General features: G+C 44.6%; 1 protein-coding gene across 1 annotated transcript; it reads right to left on the bottom strand.

The window, feature by feature from the left end:
- Positions 1–10,382: 10,382 nt before the first annotated feature.
- LOC134137640 (basic salivary proline-rich protein 1-like) lies at positions 10,383–11,576 on the bottom strand. The gene has a single exon (XM_062570860.1). The coding sequence runs from the start codon at positions 11,574–11,576 to the stop codon at positions 10,383–10,385; it is 1,194 nt and encodes a 397-aa protein (XP_062426844.1).
- Positions 11,577–12,468: the final 892 nt, after the last annotated feature.

Below are 12,468 nucleotides of genomic sequence, written 5' to 3'. Positions count from 1 at the left end.
AACAGGAACGGAGCTTGTAGGTTTAAATTTATCAGTGTATCATGATGGGTTGACTGATTGCCTAAAAGCAACCTCATTTCAATAAGATCTAATATTAGAAAGTACCCGGTGCTCTCTGATGAAAGACTCTCCTAGGCAATTAGCATTCTGGACAGGTGTTATGTTTTTGGCTCCTTATGTATACTGACTTTGTGGGAAAACATATATGTAGAAACACTTTTTTTTTTTTTTTTTTTTTTTTTTTTTTTAATTCTGGTGAGGGGAGAGAATTCTTTTTTCACAACTGTACTGTGAAGACCATCTTTGTCCCTTCAATTCTTAGCCTCTCTGTTTGAGTTTAGGACAACCCTTTTATCTCTAATTTTATTGAATTTCTATTGAACAAAAAAATGTCTGTTACAAAGTATATTTCTTTCTTGATATTCTTTCTAACTTTGTGGATTTTTTTCCAGTACAGAGGACCAAGTCTAGGCCCGCACCCTAGACAGTTCCTAGTTAAGTACATGGGGCAGCTGTGAAGAAAGGAATTGTTCTTGATGACTCCTAGATACAGACATCTTCCCTGCATCTCACTAGACTTCTTCCTGGCTGCTGTTGCCCAGTTATCTTCATCTGCTCCATCCAGTGGGTGCAAAGCCAGCCACACCATCCCTGCTTGCCCCGTCTGTGTGTTTTCTAGGGTAGTTGTAGACCTCGTCATAATTTTTTCAGACAAAAGGTGCTAATGGCAGGTTTGCAATGGTGTTGTGATTGCTATAGTAGCCTGATTTTCCAAAGTTGAGAGTTGCTCATTGGTTCCACTCTGCTCAACAGATCAACATTTATTGCATAAGAACAGAATTTTCCATGACTCAACCACGGCCACCTGGAGCAGATACTCCATTTTATAGAGCAAAAACGTTTGTGGAAAATGCTCAGCCTAGGAGGAAGATTTCCTTGAGAAGTCAAGTAAGTGTTTGTGTTTGGTCTTTGATGCTGTATCAGAACACTCTGAACTAAACAGAAAGCAAAACGAAGGCTTTTTAAAACAGCGGTTCACGAAAGAACAAAGAACATCCTGCTTCTTCTGTTATTCAGCTTCTAATAGTTTCTCCAAAACCTATGAATATTCTTAACATTATCTTGTACTTATAAAGATACATAATATAATTTTGGTGCAGTACAAATAATGTTCCTTCTCCCAGCTGTCATTATCATGAACTTTCCCCACATTTCTTTCCTCGTTACAGCATATCTTCAGTAATCTTCCTTCAAAAGAAACACACTGTATGCAATGGCCCAAATAGTCTTGTACTCCGAGATATCAGCATGCCCTTAGGCAAGACTGTCCGACTTTTCAACACTAGACACTGCACACTTCATTTTTATTATTTGCTATTCAAAATAACCCATGTCAATAAGCATCAAGCTAAAAAGCTATAGAGAAAATAAGTGGAGCTCAGTTGTTCTTACTGCATTCCAAACGGCTGTCAAACATATTGCTGAACTTTAGATTTCCTCCTAGTATATTTTTCAATGATACTCCAAGTTTATAAACATAAACCAGTATAGCAATAATCCAAGCCTCCAAACCACCACTGAGTGTGTCTATGTGTCTATTATAGAAAGCAGAAAAGACCTGTCTTCCAGAAAAAACATAGAGAGGATAAACGTAACCCCCAAATGTGTCATGTCTTCAATAATAAGCAGTCACAGAGAGACACGCTGCAGAAGAAAACAGGGAGCAGCACAAATGGCTTCTTGACCATTTGTCCGTACATTCTCATTTCTGTATTCGTATGACCTGATGGAGCCTGTGGAGCAGTAATCTCTGCTGGCTCCTGCACCTCAGGGGCTTTCAGGTCTCCCGCCTGCAGTCGTACGGAGGTGAGCAGACCCAGCTACCCAGTACCTCCTCTCACCACTGTAACAACAGGCGAGAGATGCAAGCGTTCACACGTGGTGCTCCGTGAAATCAGTTTCTCTTGTATGTAATGTATGAAAGCGTGATTTAAGAATATTATTGGAATTCAAAATTTAGGCACTCAGAAGTCAAGAAATATCAAAGATGTGCACAGCTTTAACCTCACCTTTGAGCATGTGCAGAATGACATGTTATCTTCAATTACATCAATACTTGCTACTTATTTTACACAAACTGTTCCTTACCTGGTTCTCAGCCTCTGTCTGCTCAACAGATGATTCAAAGCCCTTGCTGTGGACGACACAGCAAACATCCCCTGCTTTTCCTCCCCTCATCATTCAACATATAGTTCTACACTTAATCTGCTGCATGCCATTGAAACCCAGCTCTGAGGACAAGATTGCTAACTTCCACGGTGGTGTTTCTATGGCACTACCCACAGCAGTCCTGGAGAGTTTCACAAAGAACGATCCATTTATCTTCCCAACTCCCTGCAGATTTTCTTATATCCATTTGGCAAATGAGATGAAGTTAATCAATTTCTATGAATTTGGGGAACTCAGCATGAGGTGTTAAGACGTTATATAGCATTTGTTAGCACAAAGCATAGTTCTTAGTATCTCCAACTGCAGTGGTGGGTGCTAAGCATGCTCTGAATTAGACTTCAGGTTACCAAGTCACACACAGGACACACAGAAAAATTAGGTATGCATAAACAGAGCTTCCCAGTTTTATTAATTTACAAGGTAAATTAATGTGCGTGTTATAAACATGTAATATAAAGAAGTAATAAATAGCATTTAGAAAAATAGTGTTTCAGCCTCAACCTAAAAAATAGTATTTAAGTAAGATATATGTTCAGACAAAGTATTCAGAAATAGTCTTCAAATATAAGAGAAATAGCTCACATTTTCTAATAGCTGCTAGAGTCTCAAAATTATGTATGTTATGTAATAACATATATGTGTGTGTAGTCTAATAATGTTAGTTCAAATGTGTGTAACTGTTACAGAGATACCTTTTATTTCTAAAGTGCAAAAGTGAGTTTCCAGTTGCTGAAACTTAGCTGAATAGTATAAATTGGTATTTTAGCTGAGGGAAGACATAGTCCTATTTTAAGATGCTAACATCTGCAATAAAAATAAAAATTAGTTGGAAAATAACCAAAGGGCTCTGACTACTGTACAAAAAAAAATCTGTTTAATGTTGTTTTGTTCAATATCTCTGCAATGATATATATATGAGCTGCTGTCACAATATTTGTGTTTTTCAGAACTTTTAATTCCTAAGTCTTGCAGGACAAAGTGATTTAATCAACTGCTGGTCTATTCTTTCAGGATGATAAAGTGCATTAATCTCATTCATCCTTTAATTTAGCACAAGAAGAGTGGGCACTTCAGGGGATTAGTTATAGGTTATAAGACCCATTCACTGAGTAGTAAATCTTAAACATAATAGTGAAGATGGTAGGTAAAAATAGAACTTCTAAAGTGTTTCTGACTTCTTTTCCATCTCAAAGCACCTAACTCCTTTAAAATGTGGTTCCCTATTCCTATTTCAAATCAATTTTGATCAATGGCAACCAAATCTAATGACTGATTGCACATCTAGTGGTGTCAGCCTGGTTCTGAAAGAGCAAGAATCCGCTCAGAGAAACAATTACTAATGTCTAACAATTTAACCTGGATATATTATCTTGATGCACTCAGTTGCTATTTTTTTTCAAATGTGCTAAGACCTCTGAACACCCACAAAAGTCAGTAGAAATTCAGGTGTTCTTGATTTTGAGATCTGCCTGCAAGGGCTTCAAGATATGTAAGCCACAGAGGTTAGTCCTACATCGACCTGAGCTGATGATGGGCATTGCAAAGAAATAAAGCCTTTCTCATTTAAAAGGGGCTGGTTCTAGTGGTCACCAGTAACCTGTGCATGTTCTCACAGAGGTTGTCCCGCTCCCAGTGAAGCACAAATTCCCCTTCATAGCCTCACCATAGACAGAAAGACTTCATAATTGGCCCTAGATCTTAGATCCATCAGCTTTTGTATCCCTATCTTGAGACAACTAGAGCCCCGTTCATCACAGGTTCTGAATCTCCGTATATTGTCACTCACAGGTTGTTTCATCTTTTTCTTCTCGTCAGCCAAACTTATATCAAATACAGCTTCAGCCCCTTGTCCCTTTAACCTAGTTATCTCCATAAGCAGCACTGGGACAAGTCTGCTATAATTCTAAGGGGACTCCAGACGAGCACGGGCTCAGTTCAGCCCTGTGAATGCCTGTATTCACGCAGGAGCCCTCCCCAGCATCCCCAGAAGCCCAGCAGGAGGAATCAAGGACATTTTCTTCACAAACCCAAACTACCCTGCACACTAAATTGGCTGCTCTGGTAGGAAGCCCTGCAGGGTTCCCATAGCCTTAGAAGTCAGCTCAAAACACGCTAACATAAGCACTCGTATAAGCAGATGTTGAGGTCTTCAGTTAATGTGTCTCATCCACTCCTGCTCTCGCAGGTAATTTGCTCTAGCTGCGTTGCGTCTCGTAGGCCCTGAACACGCCATCGGAGGCTCCTTTCCAACCGCTCTCTCCAGCAACACATAAAAACCATTATCATCCAGTCACAGCATAGGGAATAAAAGAGCAGCTCACAGCTCACCAGTCACAGCTAAAATCAACCTGCCTTTTGTTCTCTTTTTCCTTTTTTAAACTCTATTACTCACGCAGTCGCCCAGTCCTAGAGGAGTTTTCCTTCTGGCTCCGCATTTGACTCCTGCTTCTCAGTGGTCCAGAAATATTTAGAGTATGCTACAGAGAAAACACATTTTCTAATACAGTTTTGATTACAAGAAGGAATGCTTTATAATAGCCAAAATCAGAATTATAATAGTCAAAATTAAAACAGAAAGGTAGCTCTTGCTGAGCTATGCCTAAATAAAATTGTTGTCATATTCCTAAAGTGAATCCTACTACACTCTCCCCAAAAGCAGAGACTCTTTTATCTATGTGCTGAAAGGAGAACATTCATTTAGTATTATTTATTGGATGATAGCAGTTTTTTTCCCCTGTATTCTCTTCAAATGTTTTCCACTCTTCCCAACACGAAGGAAAATGTGGTTTTTGTTTACAATTACGTAACAATTGCTTAGCCACCCTGTCACAAGTGTCTCAACAGTACGGATTTATCCTGGCGCCAAAGGACCTGTGATTAGGTACTGACATAGAAACCACCGTATATGAGGTACCCACCCGATGCCAATACATGACCTACTCTAGACCCCACAAATGTTTTTTCTCATGCCGAACTGAATTCAGTGTGAGTTCATTTAAAAATCTCAAAGACCCTGCTAGCATTACAAATATGAAAGCACTTAAGCTACCACTGATAATCAGTGATTTCTGCATTGGATGCTAAAAACCCTACAAGTTTTAGTTATACTACGACACGGCCAATAGTTGAGAAGGAAAGATCACGTTCACTGCTGACACGACCTGGGGCTGCACCATTTTACACCACTGAAGATTTCTCCTGTTAGGAACTCCCTAACCCTTGAATAAAATTAGTTACTGAATGTAGAAGACAAGAATCACATTGAAATTTAGGTGAGTATTTGTACCATTAGGGAGGGAGCTCCCTGTATGGCTTAGGCTCCCAGTAGTCCCAGCCTCTGTACAGCTTCTCGCTCTCCAAGCAGTGTCAGCGACTCAGCTGCCAGGCGGCTTCTTAGGCATATTGCTTATCACCACTGCAGGATGAAGTTCTTTCTTCACTACCTGTTACTTAAAAATTTCCTTCAATAATATTGAATAAATACAATGAAAATATCTAATTCCAGGATACAAACATGCTTTTGAAGGAGAATGTGAAATCTTCCTTCATAATTCAAATAACTATTTCCTGTGCACTCATTCAGAAAAGAGGATGGAAATAGGATGGAACATCTAGGATGAAATCTAGGTCCTTGTAAGTTAGAGGCAAAATTCCTATTAACACCCCTACTTTTGACTATTTAATTCTCTAAGTTTTAATTACTAATAATAATTACTTCTTTAACTATTTTGCTATTTAATTCACCACCACAAATTTAAGTTGAACTGTAGGCTTGCTTTCAGCTGTGCTATGCTGCCTTCTCCTCAAGCCTCCTTAGTTTAAGGAGCATAGCACTTAGGAACAGAATTACCTCTTTTCCTTATAAATCTAGTATCTCCAGTTGTTTAAGGAAACTATACTACAGGGTGTGAAGTAAGCTTAGAAGATTCTCTGAGTGTTTCATTGCATGCATCTATGTTGCACGTTGAGTGGTGAATATGAATTCTAAGTCTCATTATACTTCTATGGAAGTAAATAAATGAAGCAATGACCTGGTTCAGGTCTCAGTTCAACAAAAAAACTTTTGAACTGGTTAAGAGGACTATGGCTATTCCAGATTTTTGCTCTTTATATAAGCCAGCTGAGCAGAGGAGTTGATTATGCATAATGTCTTGCTTTATAAGAATGAAAGAGGGGTCCAGGTTTACAAAAGGTATCTTTAAGGAAAAGATACCAATGAGATCGCTTTAGGTGCAGGGCATTCCTTATCCTTGCTGGAGCTTCATTTGTTCAATTTCCTACTGTTTTTTTCTCATTCTAGATGGCTATTCTACGAGCTGCTGTTTTTCACCATTAAGAAAACCCCAAACATTTAAATGAATAATGCAACATATCTCACAGTTTCTAGTGGGCAGAAGCACCAAATATTAATATACACCTGCCTTTAAGCAATCCTCTATAGAAATCTGGCAGCTAGGAAAATCTGCAAAGCTGATGCTGCAGAGTGACTGACTAACCTTGCTGAGCATTATGCAACAGACTTTGCTACCAGGGCAGAGTGGTAGCGAGGAGAGCAGTTCTGCAATCACTGTTCAAACCGTATCATTGCCAGATCACCCTGATTAGAGTCCTGTTTGTCATAAAACAGAGTTTATGGCTCCTGACACCAGCAATATGCAAAGCAGGAATTGGACTATTCTTCCAGTAGCTGCAGTGCTTTCAGATGTGGATCCGGAGATGATCCTTCTATCCTTATTTTTCACGGTATTCAGAAAGAAGACTTCGAATTGCAAGTAAAATGAAGGTTACTGTCACAGTTACTGTGACTTGTGTCCCAGCAATTTGTGCCGTCAGCTAAGGACACGGCTGGTAGCAGAGGGAGCACATGCAGTGCCAAGCCTCCGTTCTCCAGGACTCCAGTTGTGTGTGTGCATGTATCTGCACTGAAATCAGTACAGACATCGTTAAAATTTTTGGCAAACAAAAGGTTAAATAATTTTCTTAGTAGAAAGTGGCATTAACCAAAATAATCTCACTGTACTTTGTTCTCTATGAATAGTAGCATTTTTCACCTCGAGTCTTTGAATATTTGGCCTGTGTCCTCAAGAAGCAGAGAACGTAACTGGTAGTCAAAATTCTGCCTCGGCTGGGCAGGGATCTATCACAAACTGCTCTATCTCTTTCTCTTCTCTTTCCCTCCCTCTCCCCAAATACGTCTTAGCTCTGTCAAGCTACCTAGGTTACTGAATCTTAGATAAACTGGCTGATAGATATTGTCCCCTGAGGATTTTGTACCCATTAACTGCACAGATGATCTGCAACTAACCCGCTCAGATGTCATGATTAGTGTAGGGGAGGAGGGCAAGAGGAAGAAAGAAAATAAGAGGGTAATTTTAATGCTCTCTCTCTCTCTCTCTCCTTTTTCTTTTTTTTCCTTTTTTTTTTTTTTTTTTAAGGAAGAGTTTGTCTATGCAAGTAGAGTGTATTTAGCATAGATAAAATAACTTTTATTCAGGATCTTCTATATACTTGGATAAACTAACAAATAGCTTTATGATCAACGGACCATAAAACACGCGATTCCACCCTGTGCAAATATACATACACAATTTCAAAGATTCTGTGTGGTACCTATGCTTGTGCATATGTAATTCTCAAATTCTGATCACCTTCATTTGTAATTAGGAAACAGACCTTCAACGGTTTACAAGTGTGACCTCAACAACTGAGCACATCAAAAATGTTTCTTTATGTTTTATATTCCATATATTTACCCTTAACTATCGTGTATTGCTTTAATCCTATTTACAACATTTTACTTTCATCACTTAGTTACTTAGAAGTATGTAACTATTAAGAGTATTTCCTCTTTGTCTATTTTTACATCTAAATTATTCTCTGCCAACTTTCTGCTTTGATTGAATCATGTATTTACCTTCTTTTTTAAGCCTTCCTCCCATTTTTTCATTCATATGATTTTGGCACCTTTTCTTCTTATAGTTCTCAAAATTCTACCATTAACTCAGCTTCTCATCTTATTAATTCATTCCGCCTACTATTTTATTCTAGGCAGTATTAAATTAACAAAATTAATCCCATATTCATCTTGCCTCTTCCATGCGTAACTGCTTCTGCCTGCCTGTTTTTGGTAGCAGAGCTGCTGGCCTTTAATAAAAATATTTCATGGCCCAGTGAAAGAGGGAGAGAAAGACAGAGAGGGAGAGAGAGACTGGCCTTATTGCCCAATGGTTAGACCAGGTCTTTGAATCAACAGAGTGAAGATCAGAACCTTTAAAATCTCATCCCAAGTAGGTGTCCTGGCCATCAGGCAATCACCCATCCTGGCATCATTCTCTCCTGCTGTGGCTTTTCACAGTGAAAGTTTGATTAAAACTTGCATGTTTCTCAAGAAAAACCTTCGTCAGACAGTTCAGCATTTTCTAACAAAAAAATGTTTCCACAAAAAACTCCTGTTCGGCTCTGGTTACCATGGATAAGGATGTAAATCTTTAATATGTATAAGATCATATATATTATTCAGCTCTTCTTACACTTAGTCTAACATGTTTTTCTTACCCTCCCCAGCACAGATATCCTAAAGACTCAGCTCCAGCAACTAAGCACGTTAAACTTGAATATGATATCCACTGCACTGAAAATTACAGATCTATAATTTCCAATGTCAGGCTTTCCTGTAGTCTCATATTCACCACTGGATACATTAAAAGTGAGGAGTTGATATTCTATCCTCCCAGTGACCATGCAGTCTTTTTACTATTTTAGAATCCCTTACCAAAAACATTTAAATATGTCCTTATTAAAATAATTTACTGATATACTTTCCTATTCCTTTTCCAAAACTATCAAGTCCTAAAGTTTTGTTAGGGCCCTACACATCCCTAACCTCAACCATGAAGTCCCATTTTTCTAATCTTTCTAGTAATTTTCACTAATCACTTATACTCTTCAGAATTTATTTTCCCACTATATTTTCAGTTAGTTCAGAAACTTCTTGCAAATACAAGAACAAAAATCACAAACAAAGCAACCTAACAAGGTTGGTAGACCTAAGCATGGATGCTAATTTATTATAGGAACACTGTAAAATCTTGGCACTGAGGCATCTGTTGCTTGAGAAAAAGGTTTTGAAACAGCAGCTAACTTGCATGTCTCATGTTTTTAACACTGTGATTCTGTTACTCCTTTATTTTACAGAAAGACTCAAATCTCGGAGCTTTAACCCATATCATTAACCCAGCTCTTTATACCTAAAATATTGACTTTAATCTGTCTGTTCCTGGAGCTTTAAGATAGGTCAGTGTTTCTTTGCAAGGTGCAGCCTAATATGAAAGTATAAAACAAACCCAGCTATGTAATGCCAATCCTTAGACTCGTCAGTCCTGAGAAGTGCTGCTCGAGCTATTTCCAAATGCCTGTTCACCTACCAGCGGACTGTTTACTCTTTCTCTGACACTTTGCTCTTGTCTTTACCAGCCTTGTGTACTCAAGGATTTCTTTCTGCTTTTGATGAACGCCCTTTCCTCTGGATTTTTCACATTGCTTCACATGCATTTGAACAAATGTTGTTATTTTGCTAATCCTCTGCACAAAGTGGCTGTGAGAATTTTAATATCCTTTTAAAATCTGCATAATACTTGATCATAAATTCCCAGGAGCTATGCAAATCATTCGTTGCAGAGCTTCAATGACTTCCACCGTTATTTTTTATTTTGACAAACAACTTGCTCTCTCACTGTGCCTGTCGTTTGCGCCTTTCTACCTTCAGTTGTTTTGCAGTTCTCTGCTAATTCAAATGACCTTTTTCCTTGTTCCTACTACTAGCTTTTAAAGCCAGATGGCTTGCATAACCCCTGAGAATATGATAATTTATGTTTCAGCACTTTCATTTCTCATCTTGTCCTTTCCATATAATACTTTTTTTTCCCATTTTTTCCCCTTTCAGGGCTCTGATTTCTTTCAGAGCTGTTGAAATTGATTTCCTGAGTTAAAAAACTTGATTTTAGGTGACCTTTTGGGTTATTGAAACCATTCTCCTGCAGGCTGTAAGCAAGCATGTTGCAGACCCCAGGTGCAGAAACGCTTAACAAGAGCACCGCTCTCTTTTCTCTTTTGCAGACCCCAGACCAGCTGATGACACCGCATGTTTCATTATATTATTGTGAAATTCGGCTTTTCCAAACCAAGTGTCGCTCTTGCTGACAACTTGATCGCCAACCGTGACCACACAGGTAAGGGAGTAACTTTGCTCCAGCTCTGTAAAATTTTACTCGTTTCCCCTCGCGCAGAGGCTGCTTCTCCCCGCGAGGACCACCGAGGCCTGCAGGCGCCGGCCAGCGCAGCGGGAGCCGCGGCCGCCCCGAGCGGGCCGACACGGCATCCGCGGCGGAGGGGCATCGGGCCTGCGGCGGAGGGGCATCGGGCCGACACGGCATCTGCTGCGGGGGCATCGGGCCTGCGGCGGAGGGGCATCGGGCCGACACGGCATCCGCGGCAGAGGGGCATCGGGCCTGCGGCGGAGGGGCATCGGGCCGACACGGCATCTGCTGCGGGGGCATCGGGCCTGCGGCGGAGGGGCATCGGGCCGACACGGCATCCGCGGCAGAGGGGCATCGGGCCTGCGGCGGAGGGGCATCGGGCCGACACGGCATCCGCGGCGGAGGGGCATCGGGCTGACACGGCATCCACGGCAGAGGGGCATCGGGCCTGCGGCGGAGGGGCATCGGGCCGACACGGCATCCGCAGCGGAGGGGCATCGGGCCTGCGGCGGAGGGGCATCGGGCCGACACGGCATCCGCGGCGGAGGGGCATCGGGCCTGCGGCGGAGGGGCATCGGGCCGACACGGCATCCGCAGCGGAGGGGCATCGGGCCTGCGGCGGAGGGGCATCGGGCCGACACGGCATCCGCGGCGGAGGGGCATCGGGCCGACACGGCATCCGCGGCGGAGGGGCATCGGGCTGACACGGCATCCACGGCAGAGGGGCATCGGGCCTGCGGCGGAGGGGCATCGGGCCGACACGGCATCCGCGGCGGAGGGGCATCGGGCCTGCGGCGGAGGGGCATCGGGCCGACACGGCATCCGCGGCGGAGGAGCATCGGGCCTGCGGCGGAGGGGCATCGGGCCGACACGGCATCCGCGGCGGAGGGGCATCGGGCCTGCGGCGGAGGGGCATCGGGCCGACACGGCATCCGCGGCGGAGGGGCATCGGGCCGACACGGCATCCGCGGCAGAGGGGCATCGGGCCTGCGGCGGAGGGGCATCGGGCCGACACGGCATCCGCGGCGGAGGGGCATCGGGCCGACACGGCATCCGCGGCGGAGGGGCATCGGGCCTGCGGCGGAGGGGCATCGGGCCGACACGGCATCCGCGGCAGAGGGGCATCGGGCCTGCGGCGGAGGGGCATCGGGCCGACACGGCATCCGCGGCAGAGGGGCATCGGGCCTGCGGGCGGGCGGCGGCGGGGAGCGGTGCAGGCGTCCCGCGCTCCTCCAGCACGCGCTTGATTTGCGCTGCGGGGCAAAGTCATGGCACGTGCTACCGATTTTACTCCTTTTAACCGCCTTGAGTGTGAGTCTGTAATGACTGCACCTGGTTAAAGAAAGGAATGAGGTGTGCCATGGAGTGTAATTAGAGTCGTTTAACTCCGGACTGGGGAGACTCTGCGACTTCAGCAGCCCCGGAGAAATTACAGAGGTGCCGCGTGAGGAGCGCGACTGGGGTCGTGCCGCTGCGAACAGCGCATCTCCCGCCTGGGCGGACGCCGGCTGCGCCGGAAAACGCTGCTCAGGGAGCGGGAGGCCATTTCCCGCGGGACGCCAGGAGGAAAGCAGGGGGAAGGGGAAGGAAGGGGGAGGGGAGGGAAGGGACGCGGAAGGGCTCCCACCTCCCCCGCTCCCGGCGGGGCGAGGGGGTCGCCCCGGGCCGCGGGGGCCGCCTGAGGCAGGGCCTCCTCCAGGGGCAGCGGCGGTTGGGGGCCGGGGGCTCCTCCCGCGCTTCCCCCCGCGGCGGGGAAGCGGGAGCGCGGAGCAGCCACGGCAGCGGCGGGCGGCGCCGCGGGCGGGAACGTTCGCCCCGCCCCCCTCACGGCGCGCCGGCCGGGGCGGGGCGGGGCCGGCCCGGGGAGGGCGTGTCGGGGGCGGGGCAGGCTCGGGGAGGGCGGGGACTGGGCGGGGCCTGCTCGGGGTCGGCTCGGGGGCGTGGCTTAGCCGGCTCGGGGACGTGGAGTGGGGCGCCCGGGGCG

The sequence above is a fragment of the Rhea pennata genome, chromosome 2 (genome assembly GCF_028389875.1).
Source record: "Rhea pennata isolate bPtePen1 chromosome 2, bPtePen1.pri, whole genome shotgun sequence".
NCBI lineage: Eukaryota > Metazoa > Chordata > Aves > Rheiformes > Rheidae > Rhea > Rhea pennata.
The sequence above is the reverse complement of the archived record's forward strand: the minus strand, read 5'-3'. Positions and strand labels throughout refer to the sequence as shown.